Source organism: Odontesthes bonariensis, chromosome 19, assembly GCF_027942865.1.
Source record: "Odontesthes bonariensis isolate fOdoBon6 chromosome 19, fOdoBon6.hap1, whole genome shotgun sequence".
NCBI classification, from domain to species: Eukaryota; Metazoa; Chordata; class Actinopteri; order Atheriniformes; family Atherinopsidae; genus Odontesthes; species Odontesthes bonariensis.
In genome coordinates, this window is record NC_134524.1 from 256,079 (window position 1) to 281,344 (window position 25,266).

Sequence of the window (25,266 nt, forward strand, 5' to 3'; positions counted from 1 at the left end):
ATCATTCTGCGTACGCAGATGATGTCCTGTCCTCCGTCACCGATCATTCTGCGTACGCAGATGATGTCCTCTCCTCCGTCACCGATCATTCTGCGTACGCAGATGATGTCGTCTCCTCCGTCACCGATCATTCTGCGTACGCAGATGATGTCGTCTCCTCCGTCACCGATCATTCTGCGTACGCAGATGATGTCCTGTCCTCCGTCACCGATCATTCTGCGTACGCAGATGATGTCGTCTCCTCCGTCACCGATCATTCTGCGTACGCAGATGATGTCGTCTCCTCCGTCACCGATCATTCTGCGTACGCAGATGATGTCGTCTCCTCCGTCACCGATCATTCTGCATGAATCACAGAGCAAATCAGCTCACATATATCAACCTCCAGCCTGTTTATTCATGTATTTGTTTATTCATGTATTTGTTTATTCATGTATTTGTTTATTCATGTATTTGTTTATTTATTCATGTATTTATTTATCTATGTATTTATTATTAGCGATGACTTTTTGTTTGTGGACCGTGTGTACAGTGTTCAGTTTTTACATATAAAGAAGTTATCTTCAGTGAGTTCTGCCACGGTGGTTCTGATCTTTCCTTACGTCATGGTCAGCTGACCTGATGGAGTCAGCTGACCTGATGGAGTCAGCTGACCTGATGGAGTCAGCTGACCTGATGGAGTAAACTCCTGACAGGTGAACACAGCCGTTGCAGCTCAGAGGATTTGTTTGTCCTTGCTGTTTCTGTCAGAAACTTCTTTCATTATTTAGCTCTGACAGGGAATCAGCTGCATTGTGGTTCAATTTGGTGATGAAAACAGAGGATCAACATCTGGATGTGGAACCCTGAACGATTGATTGATCAACATCTGGATGTGGAACCCTGAACGATGGATTGATCAACATCTGGATGTGGAACCCTGAACGATTGATTGATCAACATCTGGATGTGGAACCCTGAACGATGGATTTCCTGTCAGTTATTGATCGATCTGATGAATGGAGCTCTTTAAATGTTGTTCCAGTCTGAGTTTCTCATCAGGACCAGAATCAGGGAACGGACCCATCTGCTGTCAGAACATTTCACCTGAAACTCTGAACAGAACAGAACCCAGTTTAGAACCCAGTTCAGAAACCAGTTTAGAACCCAGTTCAGAAACCAGTTCAAAACTCAGTTCAGAAACCCAGTTCAGAACCCTCTTCAGAACCCAGTTTAGAACCCAGTTCAGAAACCAGTTCAAAACTCAGTTCAGAAACCCAGTTCAGAACCCTCTTCAGAACCCAGTTTAGAACCCAGTTCAGAACCCTCTTCAGAACCCAGTTTAGAACCCAGTTCAGAACCCTGTTCAGAAACCAGTTCAGAACTCAGTTCAGAAACCAGTTCAGAACCCTCTTCAGAACCTAGTTCAGAAACCCAGTTCAGAACCCAGTTTAGAACCCTCTTCAGAACCCAGTTTAGAACCCAGTTTAGAGCCCAGTTTAGAACCCAGTGTAAAACCCTGTTCAGAACCCAGTTTAGAACCCTGTTCAGAACCCAGTTCAGAACCCAGTTCAGAACCCTGTTCAGAACCCAGTTCAGAACCCAGTTCAGAACCCAGTTCAGTGACTGGTTTGTCTCATCACGGTGAAACTGGGGGTGGACGTCTCTACTGATGTCCTAAGTTTCCTGGTTCCAGTTCAGAAGCTGAAATGATTCAGTTTTGGCCCTAAAAGAGTTTTACCAAAATAATCTGACACGTAAAATTAAAAAACATGTTTTGAGGTCAACGTTGTTAGAAATGTTGGTTTTTTTGGGGGGGGTCAAACCAACATCAGAACTTCAGGTGTCATGTTTGTCATGTTTGTCATGTCCTGCTCGCCGTGCACGTGCTCTCTGACACGTGCACGAACCTCGCTGCTCGATGCTGAGTCTGTTCACGTGAAACCGCCACGCACACTTTCCTTTGTGGCTGCAGCTGATTGGCTCATTAGTTGTGTAGATGATTAATTAGTTAAATCTCTTGATGAGTTTAGATAACAAGTTTGTGGGAAAATGGGTTAGTTAACGAGTTAGGCAGTTAGTAGTTGCATGTTTTCTTTTTGTTGATTTGTTTACATGTTTTTGTTTACTGTTGTCACCATGGGGCTGAGCATGACAACAACCCACTTTTACACACGCCCCCCTTCCACCTGTTCTGCTCTCCACCAATTGTCTTCCTTCAAAGTGTGACCAACCAATCAGATGGTCCCGCTGTGTGTCATATGCTGTAACTTCTTTGTGAATGGTTGAATTTTCCCGCCTGAAAATGTCCTTGTCTTTATGGAATAGTTAAAGAAATAATATTAAAAGACAAAACAACTGTCTGTGTGGTTCATGGAGAGTCTCTGTACTTTCTGGTTTTTAGACCACAGACTGTAAGACTTCCTGGTTTTAAGACCAATGAATGTAAGACTTCCTGGTTTTAAGACCAATGAATGTAAGACTTCCTGGTTTTAAGAACACAGACTGTAAGACTTCCTGGTTTTAAGAACACAGACTGTAAGACTTCCTGGTTTTAAGACCACAAACTGTAAGACTTCCTGGTTTTAAGAACACAAACTGTAAGACTTCCTGGTTTTAAGAATAAAAACTGTAAGACTTCCTGGTTTTAAGAACACAGACTGTAAGACTTCCTGGTTTTAAGAACACAGACTGTAAGACTTCCTGGTTTTAAGACCACAGACTGTAAGACTTCCTGGTTTAAATACCACAAACTGTAAGACTTCCTGGTTTTAAGACCACAAACTGTAAGACTTCCTGGTTTTAAGAACACAAACTGTAAGACTTCCTGGTTTTAAGAACACAAACTGTAAGACTTCCTGGTTTTAAGAACACAAACTGTAAGACTTCCTGGTTTTAAGACCACAGACTGTAAGACTTCCTGGTTTTAAGAACACAAACTGTAAGACTTCCTGGTTTTAAGAACACAGACTGTAAGACTTCCTGGTTTTAAGAACACAAACTGTAAGACTTCCTGGTTTTAAGAACACAGACTGTAAGACTTCCTGGTTTTAAGAACACAAACTGTAAGACTTCCTGGTTTTAAGACCACAGACTGTAAGACTTCCTGGTTTTAAGACCACAAACTGTAAGACTTCCTGGTTTTAAGAATAAAAACTGTAAGACTTCCTGGTTTTAAGAACACAAACTGTAAGACTTCCTGGTTTTAAGAACACAAACTGTAAGACTTCTTGGTTTTAAGACCACAGACTGTAAGACTTCCTGGTTTTAAGAACACAAACTGTAAGACTTCCTGGTTTTAAGACCACAGACTGTAAGACTTCCTGGTTTTAAGAACACAAACTGTAAGACTTCCTGGTTTTAAGACCACAAACTGTAAGACTTCCTGGTTTTAAGAACACAAACTGTAAGACTTCCTGGTTTTAAGAACACAGACTCTAAGACTTCCTGGTTTTAAGACCACAAACTGTAAGACTTCCTGGTTTTAAGACCACAAACTGTAAGACTTCCTGGTTTTAAGACCACAAACTGTAAGACTTCCTGGTTTTAAGAACACAGACTGTAAGACTTCCTGGTTTTAAGAACACAGACTGTAAGACTTCCTGGTTTTAAGACCACAAACTGTAAGACTTCCTGGTTTTAAGAACACAGACTGTAAGACTTCCTGGTTTTAAGACCACAAACTGTAAGACTTCCCGGTTTTTAGAAAACAAACTGTAAGACTTCCTGGTTTTAAGAATAAAAACTGTAAGACTTCCTGGTTTTAAGAACACAAACTGTAAGACTTCCCGGTTTTTAGACAACAAACTGTAAGACTTCCTGGTTTTAAGAATAAAAACTGTAAGACTTCCTGGTTTTAAGAACACAAACTGTAAGACTTCCTGGTTTTAAGAATAAAAACTGTAAGACTTCCTGGTTTTAAGAACACAAACTGTAAGACTTCCCGGTTTTTAGACAACAAACTGTAAGACTTCCTGGTTTTAAGAATAAAAACTGTAAGACTTCCTGGTTTTAAGAACACAAACTGTAAGACTTCCTGGTTTTAAGAACACAAACTGTAAGACTTCCTGGTTTTAAGACCACAAACTGTAAGACTTCCTGGTTTTAAGACCACAGACTGTAAGACTTCCTGGTTTTAAGACCACAAACTGTAAGACTTCCTGGTTTTAAGAACACAAACTGTAAGACTTCCTGGTTTTAAGACCACAGACTGTAAGACTTCCCGGTTTTAAGACCTCAAACTGTAAGACTTCCTGGTTTTAAGAACACAGACTGTAAGACTTCCTGGTTTTAAGACCACAGACTGTAAGACTTCCTGGTTTTAAGACCACAGACTGTAAGACTTCCTGGTTTTAAGAACACAAACTGTAAGACTTCCTGGTTTTAAGACCACAGACTGTAAGACTTCCTGGTTTTAAGAACACAAACTGTAAGACTTCCTGGTTTTAAGAACACAGACTGTAAGACTTCCTGGTTTTAAGAACACAGACTGTAAGACTTCCTTGTTTTAAGACCACAGACTGTAAGACTTCCTGGTTTTAAGAACACAAACTGTAAGACTTCCTGGTTTTAAGACCACAAACTGTAAGACTTCCCGGTTTTAAGACCACAAACTGTAAGACTTCCTGGTTATAAGACCACAAACTGTAAGACTTCCTGGTTTTAAGAACACAAACTGTAAGACTTCCTGGTTTTAAGACCACAGACTGTAAGACTTCCTGGTTTTAAGACCAAAGACTGTAAGACTTCCCGGTTTTAAGACCACAAACTGTAAGACTTCCCGGTTTTAAGAACACAAACTGTAAGACTTCCTGATTTTAAGAACACAAACTGTAAGACTTCCTGGTTTTAAGAACACAGACTGTAAGACTTCCTGGTTTTAAGAACACAAACTGTAAGACTTCCTGGTTTTAAGAATAAAAACTGTAAGACTTCCTGGTTTTAAGAACACAGACTGTAAGACTTCCTGGTTTTAAGAACACAAACTGTAAGACTTCCTGGTTTTAAGACCACAGACTGTAAGACTTCCTGGTTTTAAGAACACAGACTGTAAGACTTCCTGGTTTTAAGAACACAAATTGTAAGGCTTCCTGGTTTTAAGACCACAAACTGTAAGACTTCCTGGTTTTAAGAACACAGACTGTAAGGCTTCCTGGTTTTAAGACCACAAACTGTAAGACTTCCTGGTTTTAAGACCACAAACTGTAAGACTTCCTGGTTTTAAGAACACAAACTGTAAGACTTCCCGGTTTTAAGACCACAGACTGTAAGACTTCCTGGGTTTAAGAACACAGACTGTAAGACTTCCTGGTTTTAAGACAACAAACTGTAAGACTTCCTGGTTTTAAGAACACAGACTGTAAGACTTCCTGGTTTTAAGACAACAAACTGTAAGACTTCCTGGTTTTAAGAACACAGACTGTAAGACTTCCTGGTTTTAAGACCACAGACTGTAAGACTTCCTGGTTTTAAGACAACAGACTGTAAGACTTCCTGGTTTTAAGACCACAAACTGTGAGACTTCCTGGTTTTAAGACCACAAACTGTAAGACTTCCTGGTTTTAAGAACACAAACTGTAAGACTTCCTGGTTTTAAGAACACAAACTGTAAGACTTCCCGGTTTTAAGAAAACAAACTGTAAGACTTCCTGGTTTTAAGACCACAGACTGTAAGACTTCCTGGTTTTAAGAACACAAACTGTAAGACTTCCTGGTTTTAAGAACACAAACTGTAAGACTTCCTGGTTTTAAGAACACAAACTGTAAGACTTCCTGGTTTTAAGACCACAGACTCTAAGACTTCCTGGTTTTAAGACCACAAACTGTAAGACTTCCTGGTTTTAAGAACACAAACTGTAAGACTTCCTGGTTTTAAGACCACAGACTGTAAGACTTCCTGGTTTTAAGAACACAAATTGTAAGGCTTCCTGGTTTTAAGACCACAAACTGTAAGACTTCCTGGTTTTAAGAACACAAATTGTAAGGCTTCCTGGTTTTAAGACCACAAACTGTAAGACTTCCTGGTTTTAAGACCACAAACTGTAAGACTTCCTGGTTTTAAGAACACAGACTGTAAGACTTCCCGGTTTTAAGAACACAAACTGTAAGACTTCCTGGTTTTAAGAACACAAATTGTAAGGCTTCCTGGTTTTAAGAACACAGACTGTAAGACTTCCTGGTTTTAAGACCACAAACTGTAAGACTTCCTGGTTTTAAGAACACAAACTGTAAGACTTCCTGGTTTTAAGAACACAAACTGTAAGACTTCCTGGTTTTAAGAACACAAACTGTAAGACTTCCTGGTTTTAAGACCACAAACTGTAAGACTTCCTGGTTTTAAGACAACAGACTGTAAGACTTCCTGGTTTTAAGACCACAAACTGTAAGACTTCCTGGTTTTAAGAACACAAACTGTAAGACTTCCTGGTTTTAAGACCACAGACTGTAAGACTTCCTGGTTTTAAGAACACAAACTGTAAGACTTCCTGGTTTTAAGAACACAAACTGTAAGACTTCCCGGTTTTAAGACCGAAGACTGTAAGACTTCCTGGTTTTAAGACCACAAACTGTAAGACTTCCTGGTTTTAAGAACACAAACTGTAAGACTTTCTGGTTTTAAGAACACAAACTGTAAGACTTCCCGGTTTTAAGACCGAAGACTGTAAGACTTCCCGGTTTTAAGACCACAGACTGTAAGACTTCCTGGTTTTAAGAACACAAACTGTAAGACTTCCTGGTTTTAAGAACACAAACTGTAAGACTTCCCGGTTTTAAGAACACAAACTGTAAGACTTCCTTGTTTTAAGACAACAAACTGTAAGACTTCCTGGTTTTAAGACCACAAACTGTAAGACTTCCTGGTTTTAAGACCACAGACTGTAAGACTTCCTGGTTTTAAGAACACAAACTGTAAGACTTCCTGATTTTAAGAACACAAACTGTAAGACTTCCTGGTTTTAAGACCACAAACTGTAAGACTTCCCGGTTTTAAGACCAAAGACTGTAAGACTTCCTGGTTTTAAGACCACAAACTGTAAGACTTCCTGGTTTTAAGACCACAAACTGTAAGACTTCCTGGTTTTAAGAACACAAACTGTAAGACTTCTTGGTTTTAAGAACACAGACTGTAAGACTTCCTGGTTTTAAGAACACAAACTGTAAGACTTCTTGGTTTTAAGAACACAAACTGTAAGACTTCCTGGTTTTAAGACCACAAACTGTAAGACTTCTCGGTTTTAAGACCACAAACTGTAAGACTTCTTGGTTTTAAGAACACAGACTGTAAGACTTCCTGGTTTTAAGACAACAAACTGTAAGACTTCCTGGTTTTAAGAACACAGACTGTAAGACTTCCTGGTTTTAAGACAACAAAATGTAAGACTTCCTGGTTTTAAGAACACAAACTGTAAGACTTCCTGGTTTTAAGAACACAAACTGTAAGACTTCCTGGTTTTAAGAACACAGACTGTAAGACTTCCTGGTTTTAAGAACACAAACTGTAAGACTTCCTGGTTTTAAGACCACAAACTGTAAGACTTCCTGGTTTTAAGAACACAAACTGTAAGACTTCCTGGTTTTAAGAACACAAACTGTAAGACTTCCTGGACTAAATACCACAGACTGTAAGACTTCCTGGTTTTAAGACAACAAACTGTAAGACTTCCTGGTTTTAAGACAACAAACTGTAAGACTTCCTGGACTAAATACCACAGACTGTAAGACTTCCTGGTTTTAAGACCACAAACTGTAAGACTTCCTGGTTTTAAGACAACAAACTGTAAGACTTCCTGGACTAAATACCACAGACTGTAAGACTTCCTGGTTTTAAGACCACAAACTGTAAGACTTCCTGGTTTTAAGATTACAAACTGTAAGACTTCCTGGTTTTAAGACCACAGACTCTAAGACTTCCTGGTTTTAAGACCACAGACTCTAAGACTTCCTGGTTTTAAGACCACAGACTCTAAGACTTCCTGGTTTTAAGACCACAGACTGTAAGACTTCCTGGTTTTAAGACCACAAACTGTAAGACTTCCTGGTTTTAAGACCACAAACTGTAAGACTTCCTGGTTTTAAGAACACAGACTGTAAGACTTCCTGGTTTTAAGAACACAAACTGTAAGACTTCCTGGTTTTAAGAACACAAACTGTAAGACTTCCTGGTTTTAAGACCACAAACTGTAAGACTTCCTGGTTTTAAGACCACAGACTGTAAGACTTCCTGGTTTTAAGAACACAAACTGTAAGACTTCCTGGTTTTAAGACCACAGACTGTAAGACTTCCTGGTTTTAAGAACACAAACTGTAAGACTTCCTGGTTTTAAGAACACAAACTGTAAGACTTCCTGGTTTTAAGACCACAGACTGTAAGACTTCCTGGTTTTAAGAACACAGACTGTAAGACTTCCTGGTTTTAAGAACACAAACTGTAAGACTTCCTGGTTTTAATACCACAGACTGTAAGACTTCCTGGTTTTAAGACCACAAACTGTAAGACTTCCTGGTTTTAAGACAACAAACTGTAAGACTTCCTGGTTTTAAGACCACAAACTGTAAGACTTCCTGGTTTTAAGAACACAGACTGTAAGACTTCCTGGTTTTAAGACCACAGACTGTAAGACTTCCTGGTTTTAAGAACACAAACTGTAAGACTTCCTGGATTAAATACCACAGACTGTAAGACTTCCTGGTTTTAAGAACACAAACTGTAAGACTTCCTGGATTAAATACCACAGACTGTAAGACTTCCTGGTTTTAAGACCACAAACTGTAAGACTTCCTGGTTTTAAGACCACAATAATGTTGGAAGCGTTGCCGGTAACTTGTCCAATGCACCCCACTATTCACAGAACATGCCCGATATTAACTCCTGAATGTGTGTCTTACATGTTACGAGTCTGTAAATCATGGGTTTTCATTTGCCATTCGTTGTCAATGAAATGACACGTTACAGTGATGTGGACTCCATCGTGCATGACGTCCATCCATCGGAGGTTATGTCTACTCGCCCTGCACTCTTGAGCCCCAGAAACACTTTATTGTACATCTTCGGAATGTAGGACTCACTGAAATGTTGCCGCGAGGGGATGTTGTACCTGAGGATGTCTTTACCCAAGGATGTCTTTACCCTAGGATGTCTTTACCCGAGGATGTCTTTACCCTAGGATGTCTTTACCCGAGGATGTCTTTACCCGAGGATATCTTTACCCTAGGATGTCTTTACCCGAGGATGTCTTTACCCTCGGATATCTTTACCCTAGGATGTCTTTACCCTAGGATGTCTTTACCCGAGGATGTCTTTACCCTAGGATGTCTTTACCCGAGGATGTCTTTACCCGAGGATGTCTTTACCCTAGGATGTCTTTACCCGAGGATGTCTTTACCCTAGGATGTCTTTACCCGAGGATGTCTTAACCCTCGGAAGTTGTACCTGAGGATGTCTTTACCCGAGGATGTCTTAACCCGAGAATGTCTTTACCCTAGGATGTCTTTACCCGAGGACGTCTTAACCCTCGGAAGTTGTACCTGAGGATGTCTTTCCCTAAGGATGTCTTAACCCTCGGAAGTTGTAACTGAGGATGTCTTAACCCTAGGATGTCTTTACCTGAGGATGTCTTAACCCTCGGAAGTTGTAACTGAGGATGTCTTTACCCGAGGATGTCTTAACCCTCTGAAGTTGTACCTGAGGATGTCTTAACCCGAGGATGTCTTTACCTGAGGATGTCTTAACCCTCGGAAGTCGTACCTGAGGATGTCTTAACCCTCGGAAGTTGTACCTGAGGATGTCTTAACCCTCGGAAGTTGTACCTGAGGATGTCTTAACCCGAGGAAGTTGTACCTGAGGATGTCTTAACCCGAGGATGTCTTAACCCTCGGAAGTTGTACCTGAGGATGTCTTAACCCGAGGATGTCTTAACCCTCGGAAGTTGTACCTGAGGATGTCTTAACCCGAGGATGTCTTAACCCTTGGAAGTTGTACCTGAGGATGTCTTAACCCTTGGAAGTTGTACCTGAGGATGTCTTTACCTGAGGATGTCTTAACCCTTGGAAGTTGTACCTGAGGATGTCTTTACCCGAGGATGTCTTAACCCTAGGATGTCTTAACCCGAGGATGTCTTTACCCGAGGATGTCTTAACCCTCGGAAGTTGTAACTGAGGATGTCTTTACCCTCGGATGTCTTAACCCTCGGATGTTGTACCCTCGGATGTCTTAACCCTCGGAAGTTGTACCTGAGGATGTCTTTACCCGAGGATGTCTTAACCCTCGGAAGTTGTAACTGAGGATGTCTTAACCCTTGGAAGTTGTACCTGAGGATGTCTTAACCCTTGGAAGTTGTACCTGAGGATGTCTTAACCCTTGGAAGTTGTACTTGAGGATGTCTTAACCCTTGGAAGTTGTAACTGAGGATGTCTTAACCCTTGGAAGTTGTACCTGAGGATGTCTTAACCCTTGGAAGTTGTACCTGAGGATGTCTTAACCCTTGGAAGTTGTAACTGAGGATGTCTTTACCTGAGGATGTCTTAACCCTCGGAAGTTGTACCTGAGGATGTCTTTACCCGAGGATGTCTTAACCCTTGGAAGTTGTAACTGAGGATGTCTTTACCTGAGGATGTCTTAACCCTCGGAAGTTGTACCTGAGGATGTCTTAACCCTTGGAAGTTGTACCTGAGGATGTCTTAACCCTTGGAAGTTGTACTTGAGGATGTCTTTACCCGAGGATGTCTTAACCCTTGGAAGTTGTAACTGAGGATGTCTTTACCTGAGGATGTCTTAACCCTCGGAAGTTGTACCTGAGGATGTCTTAACCCTTGGAAGTTGTACCTGAGGATGTCTTAACCCTTGGAAGTTGTACCTGAGGATGTCTTAACCCTTGGAAGTTGAACCTAAGGATGTCTTTACCCGAGGATCTTTTTACCCGAGGATCTCTTTACCCGAGGATCTTTTTAACCGAGGATCTTTTTACCCGAGGATCTTTTTACCCGAGGATCTCTTTACCCGAGGATCTCTTTACCCGAGGATCTTTTTAACCGAGGATCTTTTTACCCGAGGATCTTTTTACCCGAGGATCTCTTTACCCGAGGATCTCTTTACCCGAGGATGCCTGACGCTTTCGCTGCTTCAGCCTGAAATAGTCAGAACATGAATAATATTTGGGGGGTCGGCCCTTTAAAGGCACAGCTCCACTGTTTTTATCAGATAAACTAAAATAACTTCCATTAAATACATTTCAGTGAGTTTTTGGCTTTCATTCAGGAAGTAAGGTGCAGCACCACCTGGTGGACACACACACAGATTCAAAATTAACTCTGAACAAAGGAAACGTGAAGATGGCTCAGGTGACCGCCTGCAGAGGACGTGTGGTGCATAGGAAGAAGAAGAAGAAGAAGAAGAAGAAGAAGAAGAAGCAGGAGGCGGTGTTGTCGGTTTTTTCCTCAGTTGGTTGTTTTATTATAAAAGTTGAAGTTTCTACTCTGACAGCGAACGGGAACAGAAACACTCTGAAAACTCAGTAAGAAAATAAAAAACATGATGATGATGATGACGAAGAGCAGGGAGGGGTCTCCATGGCAACACACGGGGCGGATGGTGGGGAGGGTGCAGGGGTAACCATGGTAACAGTGAGGAGGGAGGGGGGAGTTACTCTACTGTCCTCAGGTGTGGGACAGTTTAACATCATGTGACCTCCAACACGCGCACACACACACACACACACACACACACACGTGCACACACACACATGCACACTCTGAGGTGAGGTGTGTGTGTTTCAGAGCGACCGCCTCTCTGCCCGTCAGAAACGTGGCGTTTTAACCTTAATGTGGTTAAAAAGAAACGGACCAATCAGAGCGCAAGGAGCTTCTCTGAGCAGCTTCCAGCCCAGACTGAAGCCCCGCCTCCGTACGCTGACACGTGATGACATCACACAGCAGACATTCAGGAGTGGTGCCCGCCGTGTCTCCGATCCCGGAGTGGACCCCAGGCCGCCGCCGCCGTGCTGTTCGCCGCCGTGCTGTTCGCCGCCGTGCTGTTTCGCTCCTGACCTCCTCACCTGACCCCGGCTGTTCCTCAGCCTGGAGTGCGCTGTGATGTCATCACGGTGACATCATCATGGCGGTGAGACAGAAGTCAGAGCAACCCTCCTCTTCCTCTGTCACTAACGGGCCGAGTCGCCGCCGCCGCGCCCGTTTCTGACCTCAGCTCGCCTGCTGTGAGGCCCCGCCCCCCTCACCTGCCAGCCCTCTGAACCACACACACGCGACCTGCCTCTAGCACACTCTCAGTCCCTCTCAGGCTCCGCCCCCCTACTCGTCGTCGTCGTCCTCCTCGTCGTCGTCCTCGCCCTCCTCGTCCTCCTCCTCCTCGCCTCCCTGAGCGGAGGAGCTCGGGTTCCTGGCGTACGTGCCGCCGCCGCGGTACGCCACCATGTCCTGAAACACAGAGAGGAAGCGGCTTAGAAACCCGTCTCACCTGAGCCAGCCGTCCAATCAGAGCTCAGCGCCCGTGTGTGTGGTTCTGACCCGGTCGTATTTCTCCCGCAGCTTCTGGGCCTTCTCCTCGTACGGCAGCTTCTCGGACTGGGACAGCTTGCTCCACATCTCGCCCAGCTTCTTGGCGCAGTCTCCTATGGACAAACCCGGGAACTGCTGCTTCACGCTGGGTCGGTACTCACTGCAGAACACGAAGAACGCTGACCTGCACACACACAGAGGAGCGGTCACACAGGCTACAATGCTACATGCTAACAGCTAGTTAGCCACAGAAACACAGATGATACAATGCTAGATGCTAACCGCTACTTAGCCACACACACACAGAGGAGCGGTCACACAGGCTACAATGCTACATGCTAACTGCTAGTTAACCACAGAAACACAGATGATACAATGCTAGATGCTAACCGCTACTTAGCCACACACACACAGAGGAGCGGTCACACAGGCTACAATGCTACATGCTAACTGCTAGTTAACCACAGAAACACAGATGATACAATGCTAGATGCTAACCGCTACTTAGCCACACACACACAGAGGAGCGGTCACACAGGCTACAATGCTACATGCTAACTGCTAGTTAACCACAGAAACACAGATGATACAATGCTAGATGCTAACCGCTACTTAGCCACACACACACAGAGGAGCGGTCACACAGGCTACAATGCTACATGCTAACTGCTAGTTAACCACAGAAACACAGATGATACAAAGCTAGATGCTAACCGGTACTTAGCCACACAAACACAGAGGAGCGGTCACACAGGCTACAATGCTACATGCTAACAGCTAGTTAGCCACACAAACACATAGGCTACAATGCTACATGCTAACCGCTAGTTGGCCACACAAACACAGAGGCTACAATGCTGCATGCTAACCGTTACTTAGCCACACAAACACATAGGCTACAATGCTACATGCTAACAGCTAGTTGGCCACACACACACACAGAGGATCGGTCACACAGCTGATCCGACAGACCAGAGGCTACAATGCTACATGCTAACCGCTACTTAGCCACACACACACAGAGGATCGGTCACACAGCTGATCCGACACACCAGAACCATCTTCAGGAGGCAGGTGGGTCTCTGTGAGAGACGACTGTCCACAGAAGACTTCAGGAGCACTAACAGACAGGCTACAATGCTACATGCTAACCGTTAGTTAACCACAGAAACACAGAGGAGCGGTCACACAGGCTACAATGCTACATGCCAACAGCTAGTTAGCCCCACACACACACACACACACACACACACACACACACAGGACCTGCAGAGTTCTGGATCTGGACAGATGAACCCAGATGAACCTGGCAGGAAGAAAGTGTGGAGAGACCAACAGGAAGAGCCCGAGATCCAAAGCATAGCAGCTCCTCTGTTAAGCACGGTGGTGGGGGTGTTATGGTGTGGCTGCCACAGGTACCCGTCACACAAAGACAATGCGCATGCGTCAACTCGTGTGCAGCCTGTTGCAGTCGCTCCCGTTTACTTTCGCGTATTTTACCACTTTTGTTACTTTTCGTGTCTTTCTAAACTTTTATTTTACACTATTTATTTAACTTAAACCTCAAACTCTGAACATGAGGATAGTGCAAGTTTTTGCTGTTCTGTTCGCTGATACTTCTTCACTCCGGTATCGCAGCGAATCGAGTCCGCATTGTTTACTCCGGAGAACAGCTGATCGACCTGAGGCCGGCCGACCTGACGGAAACACCAGCTGATATCCCAGCGGAGCTTCGGAGGAGAACACATCGGGGGTGCAGAGCAGGAACGAAGAAACGCAGGAAAAGGGACGGGTTGAGACTACGCAGAATCACAGAAAGGCGATTTAAGCCGTGTCTCCCCTCGCTTATTATGGGAAATGTGCGGTCCCTGGAGAATAAGATGGAGGAGCTGACAGCGCTGGCCCGAGTCAGAGGGAGTACCTGGAATGCAGTTTAATGTGTTTCACGGAGACACGGCTGCACCAGGATATTCCTGATGACAACGTCTCCATCGAGGGCTTTCACACCGTTCGGGCTGACAGAGATCGCACCAGGAGCGGAAAGAGCAAAGGTGGGGGGCTCGCCGTTCTCGTGAACAACCGATGGTGCAACCCCGCTCACATCGCCATCAAGGAGCGTCTCTGTGACACGAATATTGAACTTTGTGCTGTTGGACTACGACCATATTATCTGCCCGGGGAGTTCACACAGGTCATCATGGTGGCTGTTTATGTTCCCCCCTCTGCAAACCCGACGGCGGCAAGTGACCCCATCCACTCAGCCATAGCCCGGCCACAGACTCAACACCCGAGTGCATTCATTGCTATCTCGGGTGATTTCAACCACATCACCATGGAGACAACACTCCCCACATTCACACAGTGTGTCCCACCAGAGAGGAGAGAACCATCGACCTGCTGTATGCTAATGTTAGAACAATGAGAATTCCACACAAGCCAATCAGAAGCCTAATAGAGAAGCGCTGACAGGCAACTTTCTTCACAACATCAACAGAAGCGCGCATGTGAGTACTCTCACCCTGGATGTGCGGGCGTAGCAGTTCTGCTAGGGAAAGTGAAAATCGTGACATCCTGAAATTTTCCCTCCATTCCTCCGGGACAACAAAGCCATTTTCAGAATGTTCCCACCATAAAGCAGTCCGTCCGGGTGTAATCCAGAATCGCCGTCGCTGGCGGTGGTATGGCCGGGCTCTGTCTGCCAACAGAAGCTCCGCAATTGTTGCCCTCCGCGCCGTAATGCGCCTTTGTTGTTCAATACTTTGTAGGAGTGTAATTTTCAAAATCACACAAGCGAGTATAGCTCTCAACAAAATAAATGCTGCTAGTACCTCCATGCTTGCCAGATAAACAATGAATGGCGTTATCCTGCCACTATGGCGGATAGGGACGGGGCTCTGTACTATGACCACAACTCCGCATTCCATTCTGAAAACTCCGTTTTCGTCTTTCAACCAGTTTACACACAAACGCTAAACGGAGATTTAAAAAAATCTCCACTTTTGCCGGAGTTTTTTTTTAGCTTCGTTTTCGGAGGAAAAAACTCCGTTTGTGTGTAAACGAAAGGCACAAACGAAGGGAAAGGTCTTCGTTTTTCAAAATACCCGGGTATGTGTAAACAGCACCTAAGAGCCAGCCTGCAACCACCAAGACTGTCAGGAGATGGTCTGAGGAGGCCAATGAGATCCTGCAGGGCTGCTTTGAAGCCACAAACTGGCAGAGCGCATGGGGAGGACATTGATGGGCTCACAGAGTGTGTCTCTGATTACATAAACTTCTGCGTTGACACCATCGTCCCACCGAAGACTGTCCTTTGTTATCCAAATAACAAGCCGTGGGTGACAAAGGACATAAAGAACATTCTCAACAAGAAGAAGAGAGCTTTCAGAGCTGGCAACAGAGAGGAGGTGCGAACGATCCAGAGGGAGCTGAGAGTGAAGATAAGAGAGGCCAAGGATAAGTACAGGAGGAAGAACAACATGAGAGAGGTCTGGAGTGGAATCAGGACCATCACTGGCTTCAGGCCATCCAGCAACAGAGGAGTGGCAGGCAGTGTGGACATGGCCAACGAGATGAATCTGTTTTTCAACAGATTTGACTCTGTGAACCTTGCTCACCTGCAGCCAGCACCCACCCCCCACTCTCTCCCTCCCCCGTCCCACAGCCTCTCATCTTCCTGTGATGGCCCCCCTCACACCTCCTCCCCCGGCTCCCAGGCTGACTGCACTCTCCGGCATAACACCTCCACCCCTCCCCCTCCTGTCACCTCTCCACTGACTTTCACCCCAGATCATGTCAGGAGACAGCTGAGCAGACTCCACTCAGGCAAAGTCTGTGCCCCCCAGCTATGTGGAGTCCTCCACAGCATCTTCAGCCTGAGCCTGAGTCTTCACAGGGTCCCCGTGATGTGGAAAACGTCGTGCATCGTTCCTGTGCCGAAGGTGCCGCGCCCCATAAGGACCACAGACCCGTGGCACTGACGTCACACATCATAAAGACCCTGGAGAGACTCATCCTGGAACAGCTCCGGCCTATGGTCAGACCACTTCTGGACCCCCTCCAGTTCGCATACCAGCCCCGACTAGGAGTGGAGGACGCCATCATCTACCTGCTCAACCGCGTCTACGCTCACCTGGAGAAGCCAGCGAGCACTGTGAGAGTCACGTTCGTTGATTTCTCCGGTGCATTCAACACCATCAGGCCGGCTCTGCTGGGTGAGAAACTGACGGCGATGCAGGTGGATGCCCCCATAGTGTCCTGGACTGTGGATTACCTGACTGGCAGACCACAGTACGTACCTGCAGCACTGCGGGTCAAACAAGGTGATCTGCAGCAGCGGGGCCCCGCAGGGGACCGTCCTCTCTCCCTTCCTCTTCACCCTGTACACCACAGACTTCAGCTACTGCACAGACACCTGCCACCTTCAGAAGCTTTCTGACCACTCTGCAGTAGTTGGATGCATCAGTAATGGTGATGAGACGGAGTACAGGGGTGTGGTGGACAACTGTGTCACTTGGTGTGAGCAGAACCATCTGCAGCTCAACGTGGCAAAGACCAAGGAACTGGTGGTGGACTTGAGAAGGAGTAAGGCCCCAGTGACCCCTGTCTCCATCTGTGGGGTCAACGTGGACATGGTGGAGGACTATAAATACCTAGGGGTGCACTTGGACCATAAACTGGACTAAAAACACAAACGCCCTCTACAGGAAGGGCCAGAGCCGCCTCTATTTTCTGAGGCGGCTGAGGTCCTTCAACATCTGTCGGACAATGCTGCGGATGTTCTATGAGTCTGTGGTGGCCAGCGCCATCCTCTACGCTGTTGCATGCTGGGGCAGCAGACTGAAGGTGAAGGACGCCAACAGACTGAGGAAACTCATCCGCAAAGCCAGCCACGTTGTCGGAGAGGAGCTGGACTCTCTGACAGCAGTGTCAGACAGAAGGATGCTGTCCAGGATAAAATCCATGCTGGACAATCCTGCATATCACAATAAGAGCACTGCAACAAAAGAATTTCCCGCAAGGCATTAATAAAGTTATTCTGATTCTGATATGGCTGCACGACATAGTTCCCTGCTGCTAATCTGTTGTTCAGATGTTACATCCTCACATGTAAGTGAAGCTTATTGTTAGCTTTGACGTTAGCTGTAATGTTACGTCCTCACATGTAAGTGAAGCTTATTGTTAGCTTTGACGTTAGCTGTAATGTTACGTCCTCACATGTAAGTGAAGCTTATTGTTAGCTTTGACGTTAGCTGTAATGTTACATCCTCACATGTAAGTGAAGCTTATTGTTAGCTTTGACGTTAGCTGTAATGTTACGTCCTCACATGTAAGTGAAGCTTATTGTTAGCTTTGATGTTAGCTGTAATGTTACGTCCTCACATGTAAGTGAAGCTTATTGTTAGCTGTAATGTTACATCCTCACATGTAAGTGAAGCTTATTGTTAGCTTTGACGTTACCTGTAATGTTACGTCCTCACATGTAAGTGAAGCTTATTGTTAGCTTTGACGTTAGCTGTAATGTTACATCCTCACATGTAAGTGAAGCTTATTGTTAGCTTTGACGTTAGCTGTAATGTTACGTCCTCACATGTAAGTGAAGCTTATTGTTAGCTTTGACGTTAGCTGTAATGTTACATCCTCACATGTAAGTGAAGCTTATTGTTAGCTTTGACGTTAGCTGTAATGTTACGTCCTCACATGTAAGTGAAGCTTATTGTTAGCTTTGATGTTAGCTGTAATGTTACGTCCTCACATGTAAGTGAAGCTTATTGTTAGCTGTAATGTTACATCCTCACATGTAAGTGAAGCTTATTGTTAGCTTTGACGTTAGCTGTAATGTTACGTCCTCACATGTAAGTGAAGCTTATTGTTAGCTTTGATGTTAGCTGTAATGTTACATCCTCACATGCAAGTGAAGCTTATTGTTAGCTTTGACGTTACCTGTAATGTTACGTCCTCACATGTAAGTGAAGCTTATTGTTAGCTTTGATGTAAGCTGTAATGTTACGTCCTCACATGTAAGTGAAGCTTATTGTTAGCTTTGATGTTAGCTGTAATGTTACGTCCTCACATGTAAGTGAAGCTTATTGTTAGCTTTGACGTTAGCTGTAATGTTACGTCCTCACATGTAAGTGAAGCTTATTGTTAGCTTTGACGTTAGCTGTAATGTTACATCCTCACATGTAAGTGAAGCTTATTGTTAGCTTTGACGTTAGCTGTAATGTTACATCCTCACATGTAAGTGAAGCTTATTGTTAGCTTTGACGTTACCTGTAATGTTACATCCTCACATGTAAGTGAAGCTTATTGTTAGCTTTGACGTTAGCTGTAATGTTACGTCCTCACATGTAAGTGAAGCTTATTGTTAGCTTTGACGTTAGCTGTGTCCCTTTCGGCACATTAGTTACCAAAGACCCCAACAGTCGGGTTCTTTGCCCTTTCGGCACATCTCACAGGTTTTCAGTCGTTAAAGGGATTCGTATAACCGCAGCTGAGACGCTCAACACTATGTTAAAAAGTAAAAATAAGAAAGAGAAGCTCTGGATTCTCAGCTGATCACCATGTTTTCATGGAGCGATCCTCCTCCTCCAATCATTGAAGCCGTGTCTCAGGCCTCTGGTGAAAGTGACATCATGAGGGCTGAGCCTTTATTAACAGTTCGTTATGTTCTTGTCATGATTATAAATATCAGCTCGTTACAGAAGACCAATATTTGGAACAATTCACCAAAATGTAAATCTTTTATTCAAAGAGAAATCTGTATCGTCATTAACCAACCCAAGATAATTTATTAACCAGGTTTGTTTAATGTCTGCTCCAGAACATTAACATTATTAATTAAAGCTGTTAAATGATCTACATGTGGAGAAATAAAAGGATGAAAGCTTTAAAGAGTGAGGACAGAAAGCCTTTAAATGCTTTAATGAGCCAATCGGAGAGCTTAAAAAGTGAAATAACTTCTGGTTTCATGTCCCAAAAAAAATGTTCTCAGATGTGAGGAAACCCTCCTTTATGGACCCGAAGCTCAAAAACTGATCAATATCTGTTCCAGACTGTGTTTGGAGATGTGATTTAATGGGATGAACAGTTTATACCCTCATCGGTTTAACTCTGAGGTTACTAATCAGTCTGTATGCTTCACTTCCTGCCTGATGACATCACAGCTCTAAAGATGTTCCGATTGGCTGTTTAATCAACAGTGAGCTCATTGATCTGAGGTTTTTAAAAGTTTATTTTATTCTGTATTCACTCATGGTTTTCTTTTCTTTTATTGATCTAATTATATATATATTTGTCTTACTTGCTCTTATCTGGATGTTGTACTGTGCCATGTTATTAATAAAGTTATTAAAACCAACCATGGTGGCGTTAATCTGTTCCCTCCCCAGCCTGCCGTCTCTGGGATTTATCCTGGTGAACAACCAGCATTACTGCCACCCAGAGGCCTGGAGTGTTCCTACAGCTGGTTCTGCAGATGGATCCACAGACATTTAATCCCAACTGTGTCTTCAAGATCCAAGAAGGTGTCTGCGGGGTTCTGACCCGGCATCTGTATCTGTGTGTGTACTTACGGGGGTCTCTTGGGGGCGTTGGGGTCTTTCCTCTTGCGGCCCCTCTTCCCGAAGCCCTTGGGGGGGACGTAGTCCCTCATCTCCCGGTTGTAGCGCACCTTGTCGGCCTTGGCCATGTCCTCGAAGCACTTCTTATCGGTGGGGGTCAGACCCTGGAAGCAGAGCGCGCACATTCACTGACCTCAGCTTCTTCCTCTGACACGGGACCCAGCTCGGCCTATCAGAGCAGCTCATGTGACCTCTGACCTCAGCTCGGGTTCACGTTCCTGCCGTTTGTTTATCCTCCACCCATCTGTCTCACCTCCCCCTCTCTGTCTCACCTCCACCCGTCTCTCCCCCACCTCTGTCAGCACCTCCCCCACCTCTGTCTCACCTCCACCCGTCTGTCTCACCTCCACCTGTCTGTCTGTCTCTCCCCCACCTCTGTATCCCCTCCACCCGTCTCTCCGTCTCTCCCCCACCTGTTTCTCCCTCGTCTGTCTCACCTCCACCCGTCTCTCTGTCTCTCCCCCACCTGTTTCTCCCTCGTCTGTATCCCCTCCACCCGTCTCTCTGTCTCACCTCCACCTGTTTCTCCCCCGTCTGTATCCCCTCCACCCGTCTCTCCGTCTCACCTCCACCTGTTTCTCCCCACCTCTGTTTCACCTCCACCCGTCTCTCCCCCACCTGTTTCTCCTTTGTCTGTCTCACCTCCACCCGTCTGTATCCCCTCCACCCGTCTGTATCCCCTCCACCCGTCTGTATCCCCTCCACCCGTCTGTATCCCCTCCACCCGTCTCACCTTCCATCTCTCTGAGCACTTCTTGGAGAACTCGGCAAAGTTGACCGACTGCTCCGGGTTCTTCTTCCGGTGTTCTTCTCGACACGTCTGGACGAAGAAGGCGTACGCCGACGTCTTCCCCTTCGGTTTGTTCACGTCCTTTCGCATCATGATGGGGGCCTGAAAAGAACAAACAAAGATGGATGAACGGCGGGCAGAGAGGACCGCCTGTGGCTTTCATTCATCAGATAAATACTGCGGGCTGTGATGTAGATGTGTGCGGCTGATGGGGTGGGCGATATGGGCAAAAAAAACACAAAAAAACCTTGATATTTTTTAGGATTTTCACGATAACGATATTTAAAAAAAAAAAATAATAATAATTAAAACTTGCGTTAAGATCACAATAAAATGAACACAAGCATGCAAGTCTAAGTACACACACAGTGAAACTGCGAATGGCTCATTAAATCAGTTATGGTTCCTTTGGTCGCTGATAACTGTGGCCATTCTAGAGCTGAAGCATGCAAACGAGCGCCGACCTTCGGTGATGCGTGCATTTATCAGACCCAATACCCATGCGGGGTACCCCGGCCGCTTGGGTGACTCTAGATAACCTCGAGCCGATCGCTGGCCCTCCGTGGCGGCCCTACCAACTTTCGATGGTACTTTCTGCGCCTACCATGGTGACCACGGGTAACGGGGAATCAGGGTTCGATTCCGGAGAGGGAGCCTGAAAAACCACATCTAAGGAAGGCAGCAGGCGCAAATTACCCACTGCCGACTCGGGGAGGTAATGACCAAAAATAACAATACAGGACTCTTTCGAGGCCCTGGGGTTGCGGAGCGCCTGCAGCCGGCGTCCCGCCGAGAGATCACGGCACCGATCCTCCCGTGGCGGCCGCTCCCAGCGTGTTTCGGGCTCGCCGGGACCCAGTTTGGTGGCCTGCTCGGAGGCGGCCGTCATCCAGACGGAACTCATGGAGAAGGCGGTGATTAAATTTTTTTATTTTATTTAGTCAGGGACCATGTGCAAAGTACATTAATAACAAAGTAAATAGATGACCTGCACCAGATTGTAGCTTAGAAGCTAATTTCCATCTACAGTCCCATCTGCATGTCCCAGACAGCGCCTGTCCATCTGTCTCCACGTCACTGTCGTCCAGAATCTCAACGCTGATAGGCTGTCTGGCGCGAATATTTCGCCAAAATTGGATTTTTTGAACTCGCGCGAATCGCATATTTTCACTCGCGCGGCGGCCACCGCACCGCCCGACCGCTCCTCATCGCGCCGCCGGCTCGAATCCGCGTCTAATCGCGTCTTTGCATTGACTTTGTATGTAATCGCGTTGCCCGACCGCGTCTGGTGTGAACGCACCGTAAGGAGAGTCCAGGGCGAGTCCAGGGCGAGTCCAAGGAGAGTCCAGGGCGAGTCCAAGGAGAGTCCAGGGCGAGTCCAAGGAGAGTCCAGGGCGAGTCTAAGGTGAGTCCAGGGCAAGTCTAAGGAGAATCCAAGGAGAATTTAAGGAGAGTCCAAGGCGAGTCCAGGGCGAGTCCAGGGCGAGTCCAGGGCAAGTCCAAGGCGAGTCTAAGGAGAGTCCAAGGAGAGTCCAAGGAGAGTCCAAGGAGAGTCCAAGGAGAGTCCAAGGAGAGTCCAAGGCGAGTCCAAGGCGAGTCCAGGGCGAGTCTAAGGAGAGTCCAGGGAGAGTCCAGGGCGCGTCCAGGGCGAGTCCAAGGCGAGTCCAGGGCAAGTCCAAGGCGAGTCCAAGGCGAGTCTAAGGAGAATCCAAGGAGAATTTAAGGAGAGTCCAAGGCGAGTCCAAGGCGAGTCCAAGGCGAGTCCAAGGCGAGTCCAAGGCGAGTCCAAGGCGAGTCCAGGGAGAGTCCAAGGCGAGTCCAGGGAGAGTCCAAGGCGAGTCCAGGGAGAGTCCAAGGCGAGTCCAGGGAGAGTCCAAGGCGAGTCCAGGGAGAGTCCAAGGCGAGTCTAAGGAGAATCCAAGGAGAATTTAAGGAGAGTCCAAGGCGAGTCCAAGGCCTGCACAGGACCACCCAGAGCTCACCTGAGCCTTCAACAATTACTAAACTGTTAGCCTACGCTTCAAAAATCGTGTCACCAAAAAAGCCGCCACACGCACGCCACGCAGTGCCCCCGGATGAATTTCTCCTTCTTTAAAATTTGAGCGAGCGTGGAGCGATTTCACCGGAACAGTACACGTTTCTTTGGCGAGCGGAACTGAGCGGTGGAGCGAACACCTCTGTGAGCGCCCAGCTGGGTTCACCTGCTCTGGTGTGCGGTGCCATCAGAACCATCCATCTACAGTCACATCTAAAAATTACCCAAAACTCAGATTCACTTCAGTCAGGAACCTAAACTACTGATCGTTTTATTTTTAGATTATTTAGGTTTACACAATGTCAGAGTATTCACTTTAAGCTTCTAAAATCCTGTAATTATCATTTATTATTATAAAATAAATATACCCTTTTCTGATAAATAACTATTATTATTCATCAATAATAATTATTATTATTCATCTGAAGGGCCTCTGAATTTCCTGCTCAACATCACAGAAAGCAGCAGAAGTTTCCAGATTCAGACTTTTTATTCATCTTCTCTAACTGGACAGGCTGATAATCATCACTGGGGGGGAGCGACTGTGTTTCATGCTTTAACTCACATCATTAAAACACATAAAATGACTGAAAATGTGGGAAAATAAGCTGGTTGAAGCCTTCATATTTACGTGAAATGACCCTTTAAACCTACATATCTGGTTTAATCCACAATGGGAGTTTTAACTGTGAAACGGTGTAATTAAACCCGTGTGACGGCCCTTTTCCACTCGGCCCGGCCGTCACCATCCGGCGGCCTCTCGGCGCTCGGACTGCGGCTCCTTGTGAACAAAGACAACGGAGCAGTTAGCCTCTCGGTGCTAACAGCTAGCTATGCTGTTAGCCGTCTCGGTGCTAACGGCTAGCTCTGCTGTTAGCCGTCTCGGTGCTAACAGCTAGCTCTGCGGTTAGCCTCTCGGTGCTAACAGCTAGCTCCGACAGAACAATGGACCACCATTTGCTTCCCGCCCTCTGCGGAGCGGCCGCCCCATCCCCCTCCGCTATAGCAGACACACACACACACTGACGTTTAAAACCACCGCACCATATTTTCTGATTAAAAAAACATTTATTCTAAAACACAAACAGCGGCACAGCTTTTTATTCTGCAAAGGAAATACAGTTTGATGACAAAGAGCTGCGTATTTTTTTCAACGGAGGGCTACGACTATGCTCCGGAGAGGTCAACGTTGTATGGACGGGACGTGGCTATTTCCTGGCATTCACACTCCACAATGGGGCGTTTCGTGTTTACAACAACACGCCGTGGACAGTCCCACGAATGTAAACACAACATGGCTCAGACCGCTTCGGTCGGACGGTTAACAGCGGCCATTTTATCCCTATTTTCCAGCCTTTTTATCTCCTGATGCCGCACGTCAGGGAAGAAGAAGAAGAAGAAGAAGAAAAAAAAAAAAAAAAAAACACCCGGCAAATCAAAGCCCGTTCCAGGTAAGACACACACAAAGGCGGCCCGGTTCCGCAGCCGGAGCCCGGATGGGGGGTACTCACTCGTCAGGAGGGCCGGGGCAGGTAGAGCAAACTCGGAGCGGGTCTCGGGGTTTTCGGGGTTTTCAGGTTTTTTTTTTTGTTGTTGTTGAACGGAGCAGCGACTGGAGCCGTTGGTTCACTTTCAAACTGGGTCGAGCTGGAGCTCAGCCACGCCCTTTAGTAACGCCCCCCGTTGGTCATTCCTATTCAGGGGGCGGGGTCACGGGCAGCCGTTGTCTGAGCTACCCCCCCTCTGATTGGCTCAGAGAGCCGACACTCAAAATGTCGTTGTTTCCATGGTTCCGCCCACCAGCGCGGCAAACTACGTTTACAAACTTGGGCGGAGCTACTCCCATGAGTCGGCATCTGATTGGTCAGAGGGTAAATATCTCAGGCCGAAGGACCAATCAGCGTAGAGAAGGAGGCGGGGCACCAGGCGGCAGCAGCAGCGGGCTGCAGCTTGTGTAATGGACGTGTTTTACTGATGCGCTCATTTATCAGGCTCAGAGTAACATCCACATTAATCAGCTTCCATATTCATGAATATTAAACATTTTCAAACTCTGAACTCTGACGGTGAATTAGTTTGGTTCAGGCTTTTTTCAGCACATGCTCATCAAGCACTAAAGACCAAATGTGGAGGAGACATGGCGTCCATGTGTTTCATCACGTGAAGATTTAACTATGTTTTCAGCGTACAAAGAGAAAAATTGTGAAAATAAATCTGCCTGAATAAAAAAACGGTTTCTGTGAAGCCTTTCATATTTCTGACCATCATCACACATTCAGCAGCCTTTACAGCCTGCTGCTGTCCCAACACTTCTGACACACGCTGCAGGATCC

The 25,266-nt window shown here is 45.9% G+C and overlaps 1 protein-coding gene across 1 annotated transcript; it reads right to left on the reverse strand.

The window, feature by feature from the left end:
• Nucleotides 1-11,397: 11,397 nt before the first annotated feature.
• hmgb2b (high mobility group box 2b) lies at nt 11,398-24,600 on the reverse strand. Its single transcript, XM_075450521.1, has 5 exons — nt 24,445-24,600; nt 20,842-21,000; nt 20,061-20,212; nt 12,499-12,673; nt 11,398-12,408 (listed from the first exon to the last, which is right to left on the reverse strand). Exons 2-5 carry the CDS (start codon nt 20,989-20,991, stop codon nt 12,283-12,285), a joined length of 603 nt encoding a protein of 200 aa, XP_075306636.1. The 5' UTR covers nt 20,992-21,000; nt 24,445-24,600; the 3' UTR covers nt 11,398-12,282.
• Nucleotides 24,601-25,266: the final 666 nt, after the last annotated feature.